Below are 23698 nucleotides of genomic sequence, written 5' to 3' on the forward strand. Positions count from 1 at the left end.
GACACCATTTCTGTTTCTTCGTTTTCCCTCGCTCTTGCTGCCGCCGCCGCCGTGTTTCGAATGCCTCCGGGAGAGAAATGGGCGTACACCCGGGCGGCAACAGCTGACGACTGGGTTGCCTCGCACGTGCTGCGTCGCGCTGTCGAAAGAAAAAAAAAAAAGCAAAAGAGAGCTCGCGCGCGCGCGCGCACTTGCTGGTCCAGTTTTCTCGCTCGCTCGACGGGAGTGGTGTTTCCTCGGCAAGGAGGTGGCGGCGAGCGTTTCCTCCGGTGCCGCTCGGTCACGGCTCTCCTCCGCGGTCGGTTCCGTACGACCTGCTTTTCTTTTCGCGGATCTGATTCTGTGGCGGCCGAGAGCGAGAGCTGCGTGTGTCCCTGCCCGCCTTTTCGTGCTTCTTCGAGGCTGGCTCGCTCGCGTCTCAGGTGTCGCCCCGCGGCGTGATCGTTGCGGCGCGGCCGTGGCGACGCGCCCTTGCCTGTGCGGCGCGCGCGGGGCGCGAGCAGCGTCAAACGGCGATAGCGGCGGGCGGCGATCGCGCGAATGGATGCTCGGCGATGTCTTGTAGAGTGTCTGAAAGAAAATGTATACAAAAATGCACTCCGGGGGGATCATAATCGGCATCTGCTAGCCGACGTTATGTGCCATCGGTGGGGAGCCTCTTTTCTGGTCTGCTCCTCTGTGAAGAGCGGCGTATGTGCGTGTGACAGTCGCACCCGTGCGATGACGTATTGGGAGCAGCGCAGTGATGTTACCAGCGCGTCCCCGCGAAACGGCGGCGGCGACCCTTGACGACGCACCCGTTCACGCCTGCCCCCTCCCCCCTTGCTCACACGCATTTATTTGCCCGGCCCCAATTCTCTTTCTGGCTTTGGCACATAGGCCGCTTTTCCGACGTTTTGGTGCCGCTTTGTGGAGCTGTAGCAACGCGGCACTGTACTACGCATCAACTGTAGATTACGACATTCGCGGGGAATTGTGGGGCTCTTTCGGTTTGAAACGAGAGAAGTCCTGCTTCTGTGCAACCTTTGTAATTTGAAAAAAAGGAAAGTGCGCGGATCGCACGAGCCCGCACGTGGCCTCATTCGCGGGTTCGATACCCGACTGCTGAGGCCGTATGCCGCGGCCCAATGCGAAATTCAGAACGCTCTTGTAACGTCCTTCGCGTGCGAGAATCCAGTGGAGAGTAAAAATTAATCCGGAGCAATCCCCCCCCCCTCCCCCATTGCAGCGTTTCTCGTAGACCACTGTGCAGCCAACCTTGGGACCTTAAATCTTCCCCCATTGCAGCGCTTCTCGTAGACCACTGTGCAGCCAACCTTGGGACCTTAAATCTTCCCCCATTGCAGCGTTTCTCGTAGACCACTGTGCAGGCTACCTTGGGACCTTAAACACCGCGATTCGAACGAGACCCCGGTGCCGCCGCCGCCCCTCGCGACGGCGCAGATGGAGGTGGGGCGGCGACCGCGCCGCGCCCCCCTTCGCGAGTGATCTAGGCGCGAGCACGGAAGGCAGCGCAGGCGGACGACGACGACGAGCGAACGGGTTAAAGCGACGGCGATGAAAGTCGCGGTTCCTGTTATCCCGGTTTTCTCTGTTCATCTCGCGCTGGCCCGCTGTGCGTTGCAGCGCTCGATTTTCTTCTCGCCTCTCCTCCCCTCCTTTGTTCTTTCCTTTCGATTCGTGGTCGATCTCGTGCGCGTCGGGGAGAGCGGCGCAGCAGTGGCCGTTTAGCTGTTGCAGTAGAGGAAGCGGCGCGCGCGCGCGCGCTGGCCGGCCGCGGAGTGGGCGTGGCACTCTCGCCGGCTGGCCTCGCGAGCCTTCGTGTTCCGCTCTGCTGTTCCAGATACGGGGGTTCCTCGTGGTACGATTCCGTTGGCTCGGCCCGAAGCTGTCGCCTCCCGTCAGCCCCCTTCTAGAGGGCCAAAAGCGCACGCGCACGAAGTCGTCTTCGTTTTACCTGGTGCGAACGTCGCTCGGTTTTGTTTTTCCGGGTCTCGGCAGCTCTAAGCTGTTTCCGTCTTTCCTTGTCGTTCTGTCTCTTCCCCTTGCCGTTGCCATCCCATATTCTGTAACTGGTTGCGAAATCCAATTAGTCGTGCCGCCCCTCGGCACTGCTCACTCGGACAGCAAGTGTAGACCAGCTTGCCATGTTTCCTAGGCCGTATTATCGGATTTGTATCTCGGAACGTACGGCTCTTTCGTTAGCTTGATTGGCTGAGCCAGTGGAAGCGGGACTTGATGAAACGGAATGACGCGCCTCGTACCCAGGTTATTTTCACGTCGCATTTGGTATCGACTGCGTTGACAGCACGGGGAGAAAAAAAAATGGTAAAGAAAAACTAAAGTTTATTTCCGTCTTTCTGGTTTCCAAGGACGCCCGCCGGTCCAGCGAGTCGTCGCTCCGGGCGCTATCTGGAGCAATTTATCGAGAATCCTGGATACCCCGGTGTGCCGTGTTGCAAGGGGGATATCGTTTTCGCTGGCGCGAATGCGTATCTTCGGCCGCCGCAGGATGGTGCATTCGAGCCGAATGTCATCGCGGACGTTTTTATGACAGTTGCAAAGTAGGGACGCTATCCCGGCAGCGTTATCTTGTAAAGGACGCTTTGTGTGAACAGTATACCTAGAATATAAAATATTTTTTGTCTGGGGGGGGTGGGGGGTAGGGGGGATCTTACACCACGTCGTTTCGGCTTAGCAGTGAGGAGCCCCGCGCGAGCGTTTTGGTGAGCGATACCTTGGCTCAGCGCTGGCCGGCAAGCCTTGTTATCGCGAAAATTAATTTCTTCCTTTCCGTGGAGCTCGATCCGTCCGCGCGAGTGGTCGAAACGTTTTCCTCGTTCCGCTCTCCTGGTTACTCGCCGCGGGGGCTATGGCGTTCAGTCACGTCTTCCGATAACCGGCCACGTTCTGATGGGGGCGGAAGGCGTGCACTCGCGTGTACCGCTTTTTGGGTGGACGGTTACAAAAAAAAAAAAAAAGGCAGTTCCGCCCGAAAGGCGAAGCGCGCCGATTGCGATAGCAAATTAGTAGATAGCTGTACGAAGTAAGGATAGTAGTTTTGTAGGCCGTATAAACTTGTAAACATTCGCTCACTAACTAAATTAACAATGATAGAATATGTAAGCGTGACTCAACGAAGACGTAGAAAGAAACACCCACTGAGACTGCGCTGTCTTTGTGTGTCTGTTTATTTCTACGTCCTTGTTCAGTCGCGCGTACACATTCTATCGTGGATTCAAACCAACTAGCCCGCCAACGTGTTTTAACTAAATTAACCAGCACGTTGTCACGCGCGCACGGGTAAACACTAACACATCTCGCTCCATGGCAGCGGGAACTGTCTGTGAAAAGGCTGGAGTTAGGAATTGCGGCAGCAGCCGCGGGCCAATTGACCTCCGCGCATCTGTCGCTTCAACGTGAACGAAACGTCGAAAGCACAATGCATACGAAGCCACCGGACATCGAGGCACCCTAGCAGCCGCCGGAGAACAACGCCCCTCACCTGACCCCCCTGCCTCGCTCGCCAGAGGAGGAGGGCACGCATCCGGGCGGCGTTCCTCGCTCGCATACGCGAGATTGAACCCCGCTCGCTCTCACACGCTTTCACTCATACGGAACCTCACGGCGACGGCAGAAAATGCGCCTGGAGTGTCCACACATAACTGCTATCGCAATAAAAATGCCCCCGGTGAGGTCAAAATTTAGAGCCCGCCACCACATGTAGGGCGTCTCTCGTAACTCACTGTGCAGTGTCAGGATTGGGGGCTCAATCCCTTCGTCCGTGGTCCTTTGCCAAGATTGGAGTACGGCATGAATTCGAAGGTAGCTGGCCCATGCCGTCGTCCAACTTATTTACGCTGAGATCGTTGATGAAGTGAAGAACTGCTTCTCATCGAGAACGGGGAAAAGGGTTTATTTACAGAAGTTAACTCAGTCTAACATGACTGCTTGAGAAAAAGAGTATTAGTACAACAGGACTGCATGAGAGAAGTGAACCAGTCTAACATGACTGCTCAAGAGAAGTGCGTCCAACAATCGCACAACCACAGTTTTTATACACTCGATCCGCTGGTCCTACGACGCGGCGGCTGTTCGTTTACACACCACCAACTCGCAGCTGCTCTGAAGACCAGTTTACAGACACAAAGGCACACACGTTCCGAAGCCCAAGCGACGGCGTTGAAGGTGGTGCCGTTCCGGAAAATCGACGTTGTCGATCGCGCGTCGCTCATTGTTCCGAGCCACTCCAAACCGTGAGAAGCACAAAAACAAGACGTTCCCGCGGTAGCTTCTTCAGGCGTGTCAAATCAGCTCCGCATTGGGGAACTCTAGAATCATTGTCCACACACCGAATTCGTCCCGTCACCATGTCGAAGGGGCTGGAGGAAGGCGGCGGGTTCCAGCGCAAAGGTCGCTTCTTTGAACGCCTCGCAGCTGCAGCACGGAGAGGTGGAGAGCGGGAGGTGCGCGTCTTGCACCCCTTGTCGTAATCGGGTGGCAAGGTGACAATCTTGTTGTGCAACCCGCCGTTCTTTACAGCGCCTCCATGGCCCCAAAAGTCTCGACTGTCTAGCGCTGACAACCGCTAGGCAGGAAGAGAACGGCTGCTGGTCAGGGGGGGATTGATGTCTTGGCTCGCAGCGACCACTTGTGCATTGATGTCACCGCCCCAAAACATCCAACAAGGACAGGCAACTGCAAAATGAACCCCACAACACGGCTCTGCGCCGAGATGACGTGCATTGGCTCTCACTTTAGACTCGCTAGGCTTCAAAAAAAACAACAACAACATAAGTGCAGAAACAAAAAAAATGCTGCATTTCACTATGCCAATTTCTGAAGCAAATTCCTGCTGACAAATTCAGCAATCGTGGAGGGAATCCTGCTAAATGAGAGGGGATCTTCTTCGCTTAATAAAATTAACACTAGTAACCCTAAAATTTAGGCGGGACCCTCAAACGCAGAATTCAAATTAGCCTGCTCAAACCATCCGCATTGCTATGCAACTTTCCCTTCTTATATCTAACGGAGAAGTTGTACTCTTGGAGAGTGAGGCTCCATCGGAGCAAGCGGCCGTTTTTGTGTGACATTTGATTGAGCCACGTCAGAGGACAGTGGTCGGTCTCGAAGATGAACTTCGCTCCGTACAAGTAACACGACAACTTCTGGGCGGCCCAAACCAAACAAGCGCATTCCTTCTCTGAAGCACTGTAGGCCTCCTCTCTTACATTTAGTTTACGGCTGGCGTAGAGGATAGGATGCTCCTCGTTATCGTCGCCGACTTGACTAAGTACCACGCCCATACCTCTGTCGCTTGCGTCGCATTGAACTATGAATTCCTTTGTGTAGTCTGGCGCGCGAAGCACAGGGCGAGAAACCAATAGCGTCTTCAAACTTTGGAAAGCGTTCTCTTTGTCCTTATCCCAGTGTACGCTACTCGGTGCTCCCTTTCGGAGGGCGTCTGTTAATGGACTTGCCAATTGCGAGTAATTCGGAATGTACCGTTGATAGTACCCCACAAGTCCCAAAAATGAACGAACGTCCGTTTTCGTGCGCGGCTGAGAAAAATCTCCAATCGTTGCTATTTTCAGCTCAGCCGGCCGTCTCATGCCCTGACCAACAACATGGCCCAGATAAGTAACCTGCGAACATCCAAACCTACACTTTTCCGCTTTCATCGTTAAGCCGGCTTCCCTCAACCGTGAGAACACCTGTTTGAGGTGCGATACGTGTTGTTCCCAGCTGTCCGAAAAAATGGCTACATCATCAAGATAAGGTAAGGCGAACTCCTGCAAGTCTTTTAGGACAATATCCATTAACTTAGAGAAGCTAAACGGCGCGTTCTTCAGCCCGAAGCTGAGTGCGAGAGGGCGAAAAGTGCCTACAGGCGAGATGAATGCGGCATAGCGGCTGGCACTTTCTGAAAGGGGAACTTGCCAGTACCCCCGCACGAGATCTATAGTTGAAATGTATTTAGCAGCGCTAACTCTTTCAATTCGTTCCTCAATGTTGGGTATCGGGTACAGCTGATCCCTAGTGATCGCATTTAACTTCCTGTAGTCAACACACGGACGAGGGTCCTTGTTAGGGGTTTCTACGAGTATTAGCGGTGACGTGTAGTCACTCTCAGCGGGCTCAATAACTCCCAACTCTAGCATGCGCTGTATCTCTGCCTCCATAATCTCTCTCTGTCTTGGAGACACCCTGTAAGGTTTTGATCTTACTGGTTCGGTAGAGGTCAGCTCAATTTCATGCGTTATCAGTTCGGTTCTACCCGGCCGATCGCTGAATCTGTCGAGGTATTCCCCTAACACCCCTTTTAGCTCATCTAGCTGCTCGGGTCTTAGAGCATGCGAGCTTACCGAGTGTTCTACTACTTCTTCTAGGCCGATTTCAGAGTTCGAGGTTGCCCTATCCTCCTTAAACTTGGTACCGATGCCATCCGGCTCTTTGACAGTATAGTTAACGACTCCGCTCCGCTCTACATACGGCTTCATCAAATTACAGTGATATATCCTCACTTCCTTCCTGCGACCGGGCATTCTCAAAGCATAGTTAGTTTCTGAAAGTTTGTGCAACACTTTAACGGGCCCGTCCCAGTGAACTTCAAGCTTGTTCTTTCTTGAAGGTTTGAGGATCATTACCTGGTCTCCGGCGTTAAACGTACGAAGCCTCGCATTCCTGTCGTAATAGAATTTGGCGTTCTTTTGAGCTAGTGCCATGTTCTTTCCGACTAGTTCTTGGGTTGCGCTTAGCCGTTCCAGTAAATTCAGCACGTATTCAACCACGGTTGGACTCTCCCCTCTTTCCTCCCACATCTCTCTTAACATTCTCAGTGGAGAACGGAGTGTCCTCCCATACACTAGTTCTGCTGGAGAGAACCCTGTCGCTTCATGTGGAACCGTTCGCAAAGCAAACAAAGTTGCCGGCAGACAGTTCTCCCAGTCCTCCTTGTGCTCGTAACAGAGCGCACGCAAAACTCGCTTAAGCACCGAATGCCACCTCTCTACACTGTTTGACTGAGGGTGATAGACAGAACTGTGTATTAACTTTACCCCGCACTTTTGCAAGAATGTGGAAGTCAGTGCGCTCGTGAATACTGACCCTTGATCTGCCTGAATTTCGGCTGGAAACCCAACTCGTGCAAACACTGTCAAAAGCGCGTCTACTACTTCAGTGGAGCTGAGCTCTTTCAAAGGGATTGCTTCTGGAAACTTGGTAGCCGGACACAGCATGGTAAACAAGTACCTGTAGCCTGATTTTGTTTTTGGAAGAGGCCCTACCGTGTCTATTACAAGCCGTCTGAAAGGCTCTGTTATTAAGGGCACTACCTTCAGTGGAGCTTTCCAAGTCTCTCCTGGTTTACCAGAACGCTGGCAGGCGTCGCATGATCTTACAAAGTTTTCTACATCTTTGAAACAGCCAGGCCAGTAGTATTCCATAAGCAATCTTTCCTTTGATTTGTTTATGCCTAGGTGGCCGGACCACCCATTTCCATGACAAAGACTCAAAAGGTCCTCCCTATACTTAGTAGGTATGACTAACTGATCTAAAATCTTACCCTTTCGATCTCTGTAATGCCGATACAACAATCCTCCTCTCTCATGTATCGTTACGTTGCGCCTAGCAATGCCTTCTTTAGCTGTGTCACGTAATTTAGCTAAGCTCTCATCATTCTTTTGCTCGGCTGCCAGTGACTCTCTATCCACGCGTAAGAGTTGATCAAAGTTCTTTGAGGCCGGTGATAACAACGACCCTGTCTCGCTTGTGAGCGCGTCTGCTTGCTCTTCCTGCAGGCTAGAACTCTGACACTCTAGTGCTACGCTCTCATTGAGCTGGTCAACTGGCAGGCTCTCCTCAACTGTTCTTTTGTCCCTGGGGCCTAGCTCGGATTCGGGTATTGAAGCTATCCCCTTTTCTGCTTCAGCTGGAGGAGCTTGAGCATTTTCAGCCGAAAGCGCCGCAATCTTACGAGCTTGGCCTCGGGTCAATGCCTGTACTATGCCCTCTCCCAGTTTGAGCCCTCTGTCACGCAGTAACTGATTCGAACGATTCGAAAAGATGTAGGGATACTGCAGTGACAAAAATTTGGAAACTGCAGCCTCAGTCTCTAGCTCCCCGAATGGTCCACTGATTTTGACTTTGGCCATGGGCAGACATACGCTGTGTTCTTCTACAACCTGTTTTATCCATGCTACTTCTCCGGTGAAGTCCTCTATCATCACGTAAGACGGATGGACAATGTCCAGCGTGGCGGCACTGTCTCTTAGCACTCGGCATGGTTTTCCATTAACTTGCAGGTTGTGGAGATACGGACTTAAAAGTTCCATATTCTCATCCTTTTCCTCTACGTAGGAAAAAACTACGCTAGGCTTCTCGCAGTTTACAGCTATATGTCCCAGTTTGTGGCATTTGTAACAGCGAATTGGTCTAACAGATTCGAATTTTCTTTTCTGTTCTTTTTGTGCTGTTTCTCCGTTAAGTTTCTCCTCGCTCTTTTCTGCGGGCTTTTCCGCCATGTCTACAGGCTCGGATCGTCTAGTTTGCGCACCCTTTTTGAACGGAAATGGTTTCCGCGGTCCATTTCGACCGTCCCAGTTTCCCTCCTCGGCGTTCAACTTTCTACGGGTTGCGTACTCTTCGGCTAATTCAGCCGCCCTTTCCACAGTGTTTACATTACCTCTATCTTGCACCCACAGTTTCACAGCTTGGGGGATGGTTTTGTAAAACTGCTCTAGACACATGCATTCAATGATCATGTCTCTGCTGTCGTACGCTTCCGCGCTTTTAAGCCACTCGACTAGGTTGGCCTTTAAGCTATATGCAAACTCCGGATAGCCCTCGCTATCTTTCTTGCCTGTGCTCCTAAACCTTTGCCGAAAAGCTTCGGCTGAAAGGCGGTACTTCTTCAGGAGACTAGCCTTAACTTTTGCATAATCATATGCATCCCGCACACTCAATCTGGCGATTACTTCCGCCGCCTCACACGGCAACATAGACAGCAACCGCTGTGGCCATGTACTCGGGCCGAAGTTCATCTTCTCGCAAGTCCTTTCAAAATTGCTTAGGAACAAGCCTATGTCGGTCCCGACCTCAAATGGCTTTAATAGCCTGTCCATGCGGTATGATTCTGCCTCACTTGATCGTCCTAGAGCGCCTTCACTTCCTTGAGACAACTCCAAACGTTTGCTTTCAAGTTCAAGTTGCATTTTTCTTAACTCGCGATCTTTATCGCGTTCCTCCCTTTCTTTTCTCTCTCGTTCTTCTCTCTTTTTCAGAAGTTCAAACCCCAGTTCAACGTCTTCCTCACTGGCCTGTTCGGAAATGATATGCAATAATTCTGATTTTAGCATTTCCTTACGTACATCTAGGCCCAGTTCCTCACCAACAATCAACAACTCGTCTCTCAGCAGTGTCCTTAATTCCATGACTGCTGCTTTACTGCCTTGATTCTGCTCTCTAAATCTAGCTAGTAAAACACAACCTAGCTAACACGCAACAATCTAGCTTCCCTACTGTTCTAAACAGAACAACCACAAAATGAAGCCTAGAAAGTCAAAGCAAAAACCAAGCACTCACCGCAGATACAGCACCATGTCGCAAAGTCCATCCTACCGCTGTCAGCCAGTTGTCAGGATTGGGGGCTCAATCCCTTCGTCCGTGGTCCTTTGCCAAGATTGGAGTACGGCATGAATTCGAAGGTAGCTGGCCCATGCCGTCGTCCAACTTATTTACGCTGAGATCGTTGATGAAGTGAAGAACTGCTTCTCATCGAGAACGGGGAAAAGGGTTTATTTACAGAAGTTAACTCAGTCTAACATGACTGCTTGAGAAAAAGAGTATTAGTCCAACAGGACTGCATGAGAGAAGTGAACCAGTCTAACATGACTGCTCAAGAGAAGTGCGTCCAACAATCGCACAACCACAGTTTTTATACACTCGATCCGCTGGTCCTACGACGCGGCGGCTGTTCGTTTACACACCACCAACTCGCAGCTGCTCTGAAGACCAGTTTACAGACACAAAGGCACACACGTTCCGAAGCCCAAGCGACGGCGTTGAAGGTGGTGCCGTTCCGGAAAATCGACGTTGTCGATCGCGCGTCGCTCATTGTTCCGAGCCACTCCAAACCGTGAGAAGCACAAAAACAAGACGTTCCCGCGGTAGCTTCTTCAGGCGTGTCAAATCAGCTCCGCATTGGGGAACTCTAGAATCATTGTCCACACACCGAATTCGTCCCGTCACCATGTCGAAGGGGCTGGAGGAAGGCGGCGGGTTCCAGCGCAAAGGTCGCTTCTTTGAACGCCTCGCAGCTGCAGCACGGAGAGGTGGAGAGCGGGAGGTGCGCGTCTTGCACCCCTTGTCGTAATCGGGTGGCAAGGTGACAATCTTGTTGTGCAACCCGCCGTTCTTTACAGCAGCTAGTGGACTTCAGACCTCGCAATCTTACACTCATGTTTACTGTAAGGTGACTGCTTTTGTCGAGAGCGCACGCGGTGCAGAGAGGGACGCGCCATTACAGCTCATTATCTCAATCGAGCGCTCAACCCATTTGGCTTGTTTTTCCTTCAACGGAACGGTCACTGACGCCTAACCAGTGGGACTTTCCTGTTTTTTTGTTTCGCTCCATCCTTTCTGTTGCTGTGCGGCTTGGCTTTTGTTTACCGAGGAGGAGGCATTGACTGGCGACGGTCCACTGTCCTGTGACCCCCGCGCTTCGGCAAAAAACCGGCGGGCGACGCCGCGCGCGCGCGCTTATCGGGAAAGCGGAATAAACGGCGCGTCACGCTCTGTAGACACTCGCGCGGACCGGTATAGGTGGCGGAGTGGGGTGGAGGACGTGCCCCCAAGGTTGAGGTCGCAGGGTGTGGTTGGCGGGTCCCGTTCATTGGCGTTCGATTTAATTACCGTCGCGAGCCGCGGATCCCCGGGGCATGACTTGGTTACCTTCCGATGGCTAAGAGCAGCAGGTCCTTGCTGCTCGATGCTGGCGGGAACTTGCTTTGCCTCTGCTCTGCGGGTGGCAGCTCGGTTCGACCGCAACGACCCGCGTTTCGTGCCTTGCGCTCCGTGTCGCGCCAACACGTCGCCCCCAGTGTACGTCCAAAGGGTTCACGCGCAACGACGCCAAACCTTGCCATCGCTGCTGCATCTTTTCGCCCTTCGGGCCAATGACATTTTTTTGTTTCTCTTTTACTCACACTTCACTACCTTTGGTATCGGACCACGGTTCTAGGCAAGAGGATGATGCCTCCGAAGTGGGTACATCCACATGGCTTCCCCGTTTTATCGCGATAGCAATTATAGGAGTCTCTTATAGGTGCGTTCGCACCGTCGCTGTTGGCGGAGCCGTGGGCGTCAGCATCGTCCTGATGGTCCCGCTATGTATGGCGAATGCCTCCCGCGAAGTGCTTGAGAGGGTCTTCAGAAACGCAGAGCGCGTTTGGCTGCGAAAACATCGAAACGAAGTGGACGCGCACCGTCAACGCTACCCTAAATCGCCACGGTGGCGAAGGAAGGGCAACCTTCGGCCTTCTGCTATTGTCCTCGCATTTGCTGCTTTGCGGATTCTGTGTTGTCTCCCGAAAATTACGTCTTTTCTAGGAATAACGGGTCTGCTCTGAAGGCCCTTATCTTATGGTTATTGGGCTCGCTGTAGCCGCAAGTGTTATGTCTTCGCGGGTGCCCCCATTATGACAGTGGCATAGTTGAGTGTACGCATTTGCATACGCGAATCTATTAATGCGGAAAGCGGCTAGCTGGGAAGGCTCTAACTAGAACACTTGCAGTTGTCCGTCTCCGTCGAATTTATCGAAATTCAAACTAGCAGCAGCATAAACCGACTCCTCATGGGAAAAAATAAAATAAAGAGGCTGCGGTGCCTTACTCTTTTCTGAGTTTGCTGTATCGTGGACCGACAGTTCTGCGTCACGTGGTTATATTCGATTTCTCCGTGTGTAACCGCTGGTTCCTAAATATACCGTCCTGCGTAGACCCGACTTTGCGAGTCGAAGTAGCGGTGAAAGACGCGCACTGCAGGGGGTGCAGTCATGACCGCAGGGGGGGTCCTCGTTTGAGCTGCGCAAGTACCTGCTTCCGGTTCAGTCTCTCGGGGGATGCGGGCGTCCGTTACGTGTATACCTCGTCGTGGCAACGCGGTGCTGCTCGCTGCCCATCTACGCACCGAGCCCGCAGACTCGCACCCAGACGGTTCCCGAACGTGATGCGCTCTTTTCTCCAAACCTGCAAGGTGGCCGCCGTTCTCGCGCGGGGCGGTCCCTCGCCCTCCTCCCCGCCGCGCATGTGAATGGGGCACCGTGTTTCTCAGGCGGCGCGGAGGGGAGTCGTTCTTCTCAGACCCGCGGGGAGCGCCCGAGTTACGTTTCATTCATTCATGACGGCCCTTCCCGTTCCCTGGACCCCGAGGCCGTGTTTTCTCTGGCCGCCGCCAACGCGTACGAGGACGCGCATTGTGATCCGTCGTTGTGAGTGAATGGCTGCGTCCCGGTGGGGAACCGTGGACGCGCATTGGCTTCCCTTCTCGTCCCCTGAGCCCCACTCACTCACTCTCTCTCTCTCTCGTTTACATCCTTGTGTGTTTTGTAGGGCGCCAACGGAGCCGCGATTTAGGTATACGTTTGTCTTTAGTTGTCTTATTTCGTCCGCACAGGTCTAGCCTAGCCTAGCTTAAAGCACCGACGCGGCCCCAGGCGGTGCCTCGCCGACTGTCGCTGCTTCGCCAAGAAGGGGGCGTAGGCTTGTTTGTCGGTTCGGTCGCGCGGTGAATGGACGCGAATCGCGGCAGCGATTTAAAAGGCTGAGAGGAGGAAGGCAGGCAAGGAAGAGAGAGAGAGAGACGTTAGGTGCTGGGAGCCGTCGGGAGTGAGCGCACCGGCGGACGACACCTGGACCGGAGGTGCGTGCAACGTGGGAGAGGCTGGCTGCAGTGGCTGTTTTTTCGATCGTCTTTCTGTTCTTTTTTTTCCTCTGCCTCGTTGCTCTCCCACCGTGCGCTGGCTGAGTCGGCCAAGTCGGTGGTGCTTGGCACTACTCTTGTTTCTTTCTCCTTCGCCGGCGGAAGTCGGGCAGTTTGCTGCTCGACGGCTCCCGAGATTCGTGACCGAAGCAGCTGGTGGTGTGTGTGTGAAGGAGGCGAGGGGTGTGGCACCCCTGTGGGCCCCCTTTCTCCCGGCGAATGCCGGCGGCGGAAGGAGGTCTCCATCTGTCGGTTCACCGTCGCTCCGCATTTTTGCACCGCCACTGGTGTTAGGCGCCGATCAGCTCTCGTATTTCTTTTTTCGGTTTCTCCCGGCTCTTTTCACGATAATGTGGCTTTTCGTTTTTACTTTTTGGGGCGATAATACTGTTACGTATAGTAATGCCGAAAATTTTGGCGGGGCATCCAGAATGGAGGCGCTCCTTCGCGAGCGGGAATCCGCGCGAGTCTGGTGCAACTTTGTTGACGGACGGACGGGCGCGCCGTGCGTAGCAGCGCGGCGCAGTTGTCCCCCCGCCGCTGCGGCTCGATGACGCGGCGTGCCCGTGCGTGCTGCGCGGGGGTCGTGACGGGTTGCGCCGATGCAATTGACCTCTTCCGTTTTATCGCGGCCGGGGTTGCGCGTGGATACAGGCGCCTTCGGGGGCCATCGCACCGACGAAAGCTGCCGATGCGGCGGCCACTCAACCTGCGGCCGATCCCCCGGTCCCAAAGGGAGGGTTGCGAGCAGTGCGACACGAACGCGCGCGCCTTCGCGTCGCCGGCTCGTTTTCTCTTCCTCTGCGCGCGTCGGGGCCGAGCAGATAGCGGCGATTGTTGTGGTGTTGCCTCGCCTGTGTGCGAGTGGGCGTCGACGCGCCGGGTGGGCGTCTTTCCAAGGAGAGCCGCCGCCCGGTGGGGGTCACTCTGCCTGGCCCGGGCAAGCGGCTCCGGTCAAGTCGACGACCTCTAACGTGTCGAGGGGAACGGGTTGGGCGCGATGGATTTTGTGTGCCCCCCATCTGGTTACCTTTGCCGCACCTGCAGCGGTTTGGTGCTTCCGATTGTGGAGACGTTGCCGCCGACTGCGGTCGTATCCCGTAGATGTATGGTCGAAGGTCCGCTTGCGTATCTTGTGAAAGTCGCGCGTTCAAAATGGTGATTAGACACAGTGATTCTTTTGATCGTAAACGTTAGTGAGGAGGCAAGGAAAAAGAAGGGCAGGAAGCATGGTAGGAGTGCTAGCTGAGGTGCTGTTTGTTTGGACGATGTCGGCTGTTTGCTTCAGTAGCGGTACCACGTCGAAGCGAACATTTCTTGACGCCCGTAAAAACCGCAACCCGCCGCGTTCGACGAGAGGCACTGTCGCTGCCGAAAGTTCAGTTGGCAGCAAGCCCGTGCTGCCGGGCTTCATACACTTGGGGCGCCGCGCGCCGGATGGTCGCGCCTGCCCACGGCGCGCGCTCCCGGTGAATCATCGTGCCCCTGCCGTGGCCTCGCAGTGCAGGCGAAGTCGCCTCTGCCGGAGGGGACGGGCGGGACGTCGACAGCGCCGGCCCGGCGCCGCCGTCGGACTGCGGTCGGGACGGCGACCGGAATGGCGGGTGAGGAGGCTCGCCGGCGCGACGTCTTCGCTGCCTCGATGCCTCTGGCAGCAGCTGTCGGCACCATCTGCCTGCCGGTGTCGCACCTGTCCTTCCCCTCCGGTCTCCCTCCTCCTGGCGTTTAAATAGGTGCGCGCCACCTGGCACCATGTGGGTCGACGGACGCGCGTCAGCTGCCGCCGCGAGCCGGCTATGCTGCCGACCGCGCCCGCCCGGGGCCGCCGCCGCCCCCCCCCTCCTCCGTGCCACGTGCGGCCGTGGCTGGCGCACGTGCTTCGCGCACGACCGAGCCGAGCATCCTGTTGTCGCCGACCTGTTGAGGCCCTCGCCAGCAAAGGTTGCCCCCCCGCCCCCCATACCGAATTGTTTGTTCGAGAAGCTTCGTGACCTGCGGTGGTCGGCGACTTTGGTCCATGGGAAGGAGGCGGGGCCGCGTCTCGTGTAACCACCACGTAAACTCGCACGTTTGCGATGCATTCGTCGACCCGTGAGCGGGGTGCGCCTAGATAACTTTGCCTTTTTTTTTTTTAACAAGCACCATCGATGACCTTAATGTAACAGTTGCGCCTATCGTCGGAGTGAATTGTCGCTTGCGTGCCGTCGAAAACGCAATGCCTGCTTTGTGTGAGCCTGAGAACGAGCTGTCGGCGACCACACTCGGAATTAACTTGTTCGAACGTGGCGTCAGGCTGAACTCGGCCGTAGCGTTTTAATGCGATAGGGTCCCGGCTCGCCAAAAATCCGATGTCAGATGTTGCTTGGCAATCAATCATTCCGAACCACAACCACGCAGGCCCTTATCGTGGCGCAGATGAGTTACTGAAATAATTGAACTCCTGAAAGTAACCCACGTCAGAAAAATCGTTAAGTATGACTTACACACAAGCTATAAACATGATAGCGTCGGACTTTCATTTGAATGTGCCAGAAAACATAATTCTGTTACGCAGAAACTGAAACACAAACCACCTTTCCGAGCGGCGCGGCCCCCTCGGTTTCTTGCAACAACACGCAACCGCAAGAAAGCTTCGGTTGCCGGGAAGCGTGACAAGAAATCAAGGATCTTTGAAATCTATCGCGTTCCACTCTTAAAGGCGAAGTTTAAGCGTCCTCCGTTTTTTTTTCATTATTTCGTTTTCGCAAGGTGCGCATTAAAAGATACCCACCGAGTACATAGGCTTTAATATCCTACGCTTGCTTAGGCTGCGCGTTATGGGCACAGAATTGGCTCCGTATATTAGGAGCCGAACATACGAGCGATTTTGTTTTCCATTCAGTCTTGGCGAGTCTGACGCAACTTATCTGTTGCAAGTACACTTCTGTCTATACACAAGGGAAAAAATAAATATACGGATTGAGGAAGAGGATTATAGTGCTCACGTTCTTCGCGGTGTTTCTGGTCGAAGGCGAAGGACCTCGCTCTGAATTTTTGGGAGAGGGTCAAATGTGTCATCCTTTACCTGCTCCTACGCTGCGAGCGTCAACAAATAAATATCTGTGCGGGCCCGCACCTCGCGGCATGCTAACAAACTCACTGCAGGCATGTGCTAGGATAACCCTGGCAGGCCTTTCGACTTAAGTTTCGTTCACTTGGCTTACAAAAGCGACATGAAAAGAGAGACAAAGCAAAAGGAAAAAGCGTTGACGGGTCACGGTGTGCCCACACGCTGCCCTCTCCCTTCCTTTTGCTAACATAAACAGCAGGATCGCAATTGGGTCTTAAGGCTCAATTTGATGCCCCCACCCGCTTAATATATATATATATATATATATATATATATATATATATATATATATATATATATATATATATCTTAGCCTACTGTTCTATTGTCGCTGCGCTCGGAGTTCACACTTGATTGATAGTCTTGACAATGTCGACGAGCTGGGCGGATGCGGTGCAACACTCCGGAGTGCCTGTCATTGCCGAACTGTTCGATATTGCATTGTTGCGGCGTGTACCGAATGATTGTAATGGGGGGTTCCGCATTTCATGCTAAATGTGAACGATATTCGCTAATCGCGGTGTTACTCGCAGGAAGTGAATTTCTTCTTGTACGTGATTTTGGGTTCCCAGCAAGTTCATTTCTTTCCTTCTTTCTCCTTTTCTTTTTGATTTCAAGCGAGTAAGAAAACGCGTGTGCTTGCGGGCTTTCGCTTGCAGTGGCGCGTCGATTGGGCTAAGCCAGTTTGTCGCCCCAGTGAGGCGCCGTGGACATCGCGCCGCGCGAGAGCATCCCCAAAGTGATTTAGCGGCAGCACGGGGGCGCCCAGCACCGCTCAGCAAACTGTCCGACTGTGCCGCCGAGGAAACTGTGGCGATCCGTTTCCAGCTCTCCCGTTGCCCACCGAGGGGGTAGCGCTGCCGCGTTTCTTTTCGAAGCTCGGCCGCCGCTTTTCCGCGACGTCGCGCAATCCGCGCTCTGATTGCGCTTTGAAAGGCGAGCGGGCGCGCGCGCTCTGCGAGCTTTTGTGCCGGCTGCGTTACTGCTGTTCCGCTTGATTTTCCAGCAGGGCGATTCGCCGGTGGCCGAGGGGGAGAGAAAGCGCGCTGCTGATGGTATCAAACGAGGTGGGTGGGTGGGGCACCCCGCGTCTTGTGTCGGGTTGGAGCTGCGCCTGCCCGGACTTGTTTTGCGCCGTATTGCTCGTGTATTTTCCGACGCGCTATTTGGCTGTCGTCTCTCGGGCTTCGCAACAGCGCACGGCTGGCTTTCGTCCCGGCGTCCTTGCATCAGCATCTTTTCTGCCCCCCTCCCTCTCTCCCGCACTGGGGACGGAGGGGAGGACAACGCGAGGTTCGCGGTACGCGACCCCTTGCCTGGCTGGCCCGCGCGCTGTCGTCGAAAGAGCGATCCGGGCCCGCGGTCGCGCCCGTTTCGAAACGTGTTTTGCGTCGCCTTCGCTAAACGGCTTCAAAAATAAACGTGCCCGTGCCACGCCCCTTCTTTCTCCTCCGGGCCCGGACGGCGAAACGGGGCGCGGAGCGGAGTGCCTTTGTTTCACCCTCCCTGGGCGTGCCAGTGCCAAAGGCCCCGAGAGCGCTGACGCCGCTACCTTTGCAGTCGAAGGTCGCTCCCGTGCGCGCCAACGGGTTGCGGACGACGTCCTGCCCGCCAGCACTGGCATGGGAGCTTGAGAAATCGGCATGCGTCCGCGCGGATTAACCCGCGCGCACTTCTCGCGTCTCCAGAAAGATCGGTTCCCGCTTTTTCTCCCAGCGCGGAGAGGCTTCGGAGGTCGCCGCTGCGGGCTCGCGCATGTCGCTCATTTCGTTTCTTCCGTCGTGGGAGTGTGGCGTCCCCTGGTGACGGACGCGACAGTCTTGGCGGAGGGCTTTCGCCTCTGGCTCTTTCTTGGGAAAAAAGGCGCTCTTGGCGATTCGTGGCTCTTCCGGTTTTCGGAGGACGACAAAATGGGGGGTGGGTGGGGGGGGGGGGGGGGGCATTTCTTGCGTGCCGTGCTTGCGTGCGTGTTTCTTTTTCCTTCCCTTTAACCCGCGCCCATTCTAATTCGTGCTCTCTCCCTCTCTGGGCGGGCCTGTTTCCGGAGCGCTTTCTTGGTTCCTCGGGTGTCCGGCACTGCGGCCGCATCCAGCGTTCGCTGTGTGCGTTTTGAATGCTTGGATGGTGCTCGCGGGTCATGGGGACATGTTCTCACGGGAACCGCACCACCGGTAAATCACGCCGATTCTGTTTTTGGTCGGAAATTTATGTGCAATAGATTCGGCGCGAATATTTAAAAAATGCGATTTTCTATTTCCTCTTGCCGATAAATCTCCCCAATAAATGTGATTTAAAAACTCCGTTACTTCAATACACGCAATGGTGTTAGGAACTACTCAAATGGAACTCATCACTTGTATTTTTTGGATGGTTTAAAATATTCGAGGGGACACCTTTACGGCAACCACAGTATCTGGCTTCTTCTGTTGGTACTTCAGCCGTACGGTAATTGTTAGTTCTTCATTAAATCTGATGTTAAGACAGTGTCGACGTACGCTGGGCTTTAACCCGCTCATGCGCCTTCTGGCACACATATGGTTGCCGCCTCCGAAAGCGGGTTTTCACGACTCGTAAACTATCAACAAATGATAAGCTGCACGCTAACCTCGGTTCTACTCTTTTTTTGTCGTCTGCGCAGGGGAGCGTCCATTCCCGTGCACATGGCCCGACTGCGGCAAGCGGTTCGCGCGCTCCGACGAGCTGGCGCGTCACCACCGGACGCACACGGGCGAGAAGAAGTTCGCCTGCCCGCTGTGCGGCAAGCGCTTCATGCGCTCCGACCACTTGACCAAGCACGCTCGTCGGCACCCGGACTTCCGGCCGACCATGCTGGGGTCTAGCCGCCGTGGCGGCGGCGGCAGCTGCCACAAGCCGACCAACGCCACAACCGCCGACTCCCTGGGAGACAGCTCCGACCACTCGCTGCCCTCGTCTCCCTAGGATGGGAGCCCATCACGTGCCACCGTGCTTGCCCCGAAGAAAGAGACAGTGCAACCATCCACGCTCTTGCTGTCACTTAGGCAGAAGGAAGAAAGAAGAAAAAAAGAGAGAGAAAAGAGGAGAAAGCGCAGATTCTGGTGTGCAGTGTGGACATGACTGGCACACTTATTGTGTGGTATAGCTCACCACGGTGTTTCCTCAGCATCTTACTTTGTTGCTTCTATTTGTTCCTCAGCTGCTGCCACTACTGCTGCTGTTTTTCATGATTTTTATGGATGCCGTAGCCCTGCCCATCCTCTTTGCTTCGATGAAATTGGCCTTCAGTGTGTTGCTTGAATGGATGCTAGTTTGACACCTGCCATATTTCACTTGGTCAAGCCGAAAGAAAGAAATGGCTGTGAAGTTGAAGATGAGAACTTCAATTGGACTGCCGCCACCCCGCACCTACTCCCCTTCACAACTTAGATGTCTTGTGAAAGGGCCTGTGTGGCGTGGTGAGGGGTAAGGTGAAAAAAATTCCTGTCAGATGTTTTTATTATTTTTATTTATTCATTTTTATGCTGTTCTCTGGGCAACACATTGGGCCATTGATAGTTCGAAAACCTGCGACCTTTCAATGTGGGCAGGGACTCTCTCACTCATTTTTTTCTGCACTATTTTCACTGCGGTGTGCATGGTTTTTATGTACATAGGGGGATGCTTGTGGGGCAGGTCAAGGCCATGTTCATTGCTGCTTATTTACGTCTTGGGACAGTTTTTCTTGGGTAGCAAGGCTGAATCCAGAGTGTCTTCTGAAAGGACATTTGCTAACTCTTCATTGATGTCATGGCCCAGCACAGGGTGCCCCTGTATGCATGTACAATCTTGTTTCATGACAATTGTGGACCTTCGTTTGTTAATCGCTGTCTACTGCACAACCTGGATGGTGTTACATGTGTGAACTCTTGTGAAGAACGTGGTGTGTGTAGGGGGGGAACAATGTTAATAGTTTGTGTGCGTGCGCGTGTGTGTGCGTGCTTGTCAGTGTGCATAATTGTGTCCCAAAAATGTACAGTTTGGAACTGTGCTCACCAATTGGCGCTACTTTCTGTTCATGTAAATGCAGCTACAATGTTCAAGTCATTATGTGCACAATGACAATCTGAAGTGCACTGGGTGTTAGTCATCAAGTGGCATCCTTTCTAAATCCATTTTTGGCTTTTATCGGCTTCTCATAGGAAGTTTCAAAATATCTTCAGTGCTCTTGCATACCCTGCGACAAACTTCGAAGTGGCAGCCACTGATCTCCCATGTATGTAGAGCTTAGGCTAACAAGTGTTCTTATCGTTTCTTTGTACCCAGGGTTTGGCATGCAATGTGATGAGTGCTCCACATTTGTTTGTAAAACTGTTATCAGCTTTAGTTTGTGTGAATGCTTTGTTTCCGTGTTGCAAAAGCACTATGGCTGTGATTCATAATGCACTTTTGTTTTTGTAGGGTGTGTATAGTTTGCTGCATTTTGTCTGCAATTGTAATAATATGGCTGGCCATATTGAGTCAGATTTAGTTGCACCTTATCTGTCATAGCTATTTTTTTGCTACATACCTCTTATAGGTATGGCCTAACCCTTCTCTCTTTTTTTTTCTTTTTTGCTTCTGTGTGTGCATGTGTGCAGGATAAAGCTGAAGTGTTTTACTTTCTTTTTTCTCAATCAGGTCAGGCTATTATGTGCATCCCCAAACTGTCTCCAGTTTTCTTGGGGTCTCACATCTTGAAACCAGTTTAGTTTTGGCAGTTACAGATACATAGCTCCATCGGAACACTTACAGCATCAACTTTGTAATTTAGCTACAACAATGCATTACAATGATTCCTCAGACATTTCGAACATATTCCATCATGCCACTTCATGGTTGTCACTTGCTCTTGTTCCAACACTGTTACTGTGCTTGGAGAATGCTCGAGGAGGATGCCACGAAACACATTCGCAGTGTGTGGGTCCTGGGCGTGTCATGCATGCTCAAGTGCACTTGGCAGTGGTGCCATAGTCCCACCAACTCTCCATCTTTCTGTTTGTAGCATCTGGATTTTTCCATCCCTGCTCGCACCATATCATTCCGAGGACATATACTCAATTTGTGAAGAGGCAGGTTAGCAGGCACTTTTCTTTTATATAACATATTACACTGTTCCTTTTTCTTCATTAGAGCTGGACTCTTTTCTGTTTCTGCTTTTGACTTGCACAGATCATGACTGCTTACAGCCTGTGTTACCATCTTGTGCAATGTTCTGCAAATGTTCCCAGGGCGGCTCAGCTGCTCCTGTGTTCCTCACGTGCCCGTCGCAAAGATATTGCTGTGGCTGGAATTTGTTTTCCCACCACATCCTCTTTTCCTCCTCTCCCCAACTGTCACATAAAGTGTGTGCCACTGGCCTTGCGTTGCAGAGGTCTTGCGTCGTTGTGCATATTGCGGGCCAGGCTGTATAGATCATTTTGTGTCGTGGGCACATTGTGCACTGCACCACAGTATTTGTTGGCACATTTTCTTGGAAGTGGTAGGTTTGCAACTTGGAGGAGGAGAGTCCAGGTGAGCCTGAGAATGTGTGGCACATCTCTTGCTCGCCATTTGCAGTCATTATTGTGAGTGCTCTGGATGCCTTTCTGCATTTTTGTAAAGGGTGCAAGCTCTGGGTTGTCTGCAGAGTTTTCTTTGTGTGGCCGGAGAATAGTTTGAGTAAGAGTCAGAGTGTATCCTGCTGGTTAATTTTTTTTCTTTTCTTTTTTTTTTTTTTTGTTAGTTCAATGTAATACAGATGTCACTTATTAGTGCCCAACACCATATGTGGGCCTGCCACTCGTACCCTGTATATTTGTTCTTTTGCTCTTTCTAATCGGCTAAACCTGTGCCTCTGCCTCTTGTAGTGCGTCTTTGTGGAGTAGTGCCGCTATAGGGCTTGTGGGAAATGTGGAGGTGGATGGCATTGGCACACGGTACCGATTTCTAGGGGTTCGCAAGCAATCTTTTGGAACTAAATTTATTGCAAATTTCAGAAGGATGGCATTGCATCAAGTCTGGCAGTTTCTTGAGTGCTTGCAGATGACAAATTGAGACTGTGCAATTTTCAAATAATTTTCTAATTGTACCGGCTGTAAAGGAGATGTGAATTCCACCCAATGCAAGTTTACATTGTAAAGAAACTATTCAGGGAAAAATCGAAATTTCAAAGAGCAGCTATTAGTTAGATTAGCTGTGGAAAACATTTTTAATATTCATGCGCCCCTATTGATTTCTTTCTTAGTACCCTTGTGGTATGTGGCTGCCAAGTGCCATGGCATGCTGCAAACTAGCTCACAGTTGGCTTCCATCCCAGTGAGTTTTAATGCTCTCTGCTAGCGAGTGGCACCTATTAACTTATTCATCCATATTTAAGCACAGTAGTTATAGTTTATCTTGTAGGTTTTTCACATAAAGTAACAGAAAAATGTCTTGTCCATATATTTTTTATCACTATCAAAAACACCACTGTACAAAAACCTCGGCTTGCCACGAAGCCACCAGGATTGCTTTCGAATGTCTCCGTGGCAGTTCTGTGGGGCTAATACTCTTGCATAGCCAATGCGTTCCTTTGTTTTTGTTGTGATGTTTAACAAGTCAGCACCGTGGCTTTGTGTTTGTTGGCCAGTTTCTTGCTTTGAATTCGTTTATTTTTTTAATGCTAATATTTTTTTAAAGCTTGCCTACTCCCCCCCCCCCCTTTTTTTTCTCTTTTTTTTTTTTTTTTTTTTTTGTTCAATGCCACAGTCAGGCATGATTTATTGTCTTAAATAAGTACCATCTTGCAGCTTTTAATAGCTGTTTTTTCATACTAGTTTTATTAGCAGACTTGTCATTATTTGTTGCATAGCATTTCAGTGCTGTAAATATTGTACCATAAGCGTGTTTATATATGCCAAATGTCCTCTGGATTTTCGAAGCCTTTCTTTGTGCCGCCATCTGGTCTGTTCTTCGCCTTGTGGCGAATGCTTCCCTTGGCGGTTTTGTCCCTCCCTTGCAATCATAAAAGTGCAAACGGGAAGAAAGTTGGGGGACCTTTTGATGTCATTGGCAATCCAGTACTTACAAGAGTTGTATTTGTACATAGAATTTCATTGGCCTCCATGGTCTACAGAATCTAAAACTTAACTTGAGAGTCCTTGAGGGTGCATTATTTATACACTGAAATAAAACTTGTTAGACAAAGTGCATACTGGGAGCCTGTCTTTCTTTCATGCATTTCATGACACTATTACAGCCTAATACAGTTAAAACTTGATCTAATGAAACCCAATTTTATGAAGTTCCCGATCTAACAAAGAAATTTCCATTCATCGGCAGGTATCGATAGGGTTCAACGTTATCATCAACCCAAATTAACGAAGCAAACTTCGCCGAACTTCATTTAACAAAGCTTTTTCTGAAATAAATGAGTAAAAAATGGTGACTTCTTTTTAATTTTGGTACAGGTGGGTTCTTTGAGCATGCACTCTAAAAATATTGCTTTAGAACATCTAGGTGCCATGGTCACATCCCTAGCTTTATTTTGACGAGGCTGTACACCGTATCCATGCACGGAACAGCTGACTCGACGTCGCCTCGGTAGGGGTGGCGGCGGTTGCTTTTGTTATTTTACGGTTTATGCGACAGATGAC

General features: G+C 52.1%; 1 protein-coding gene across 1 annotated transcript in view; it reads left to right on the top strand.

Moving 5' to 3' along the window:
- Nucleotides 1-23252, top strand: part of LOC135909602 (Krueppel-like factor 13) — a 42574-nt gene extending 19322 nt beyond the window's left edge. The window contains exon 2 of the mRNA XM_065441581.2: nucleotides 18727-23252. Coding sequence (XP_065297653.2) covers nucleotides 18727-19028 — 302 coding nt within the window. The 3' untranslated portion in view covers nucleotides 19029-23252. The remainder of the gene's footprint in view (nucleotides 1-18726) is intronic.
- The last annotated feature ends 446 nt before the right edge of the window (nucleotides 23253-23698 follow it).

The sequence above is a fragment of the Dermacentor albipictus genome, chromosome 1 (assembly GCF_038994185.2).
Source record: "Dermacentor albipictus isolate Rhodes 1998 colony chromosome 1, USDA_Dalb.pri_finalv2, whole genome shotgun sequence".
Classification (NCBI taxonomy): domain Eukaryota; kingdom Metazoa; phylum Arthropoda; class Arachnida; order Ixodida; family Ixodidae; genus Dermacentor; species Dermacentor albipictus.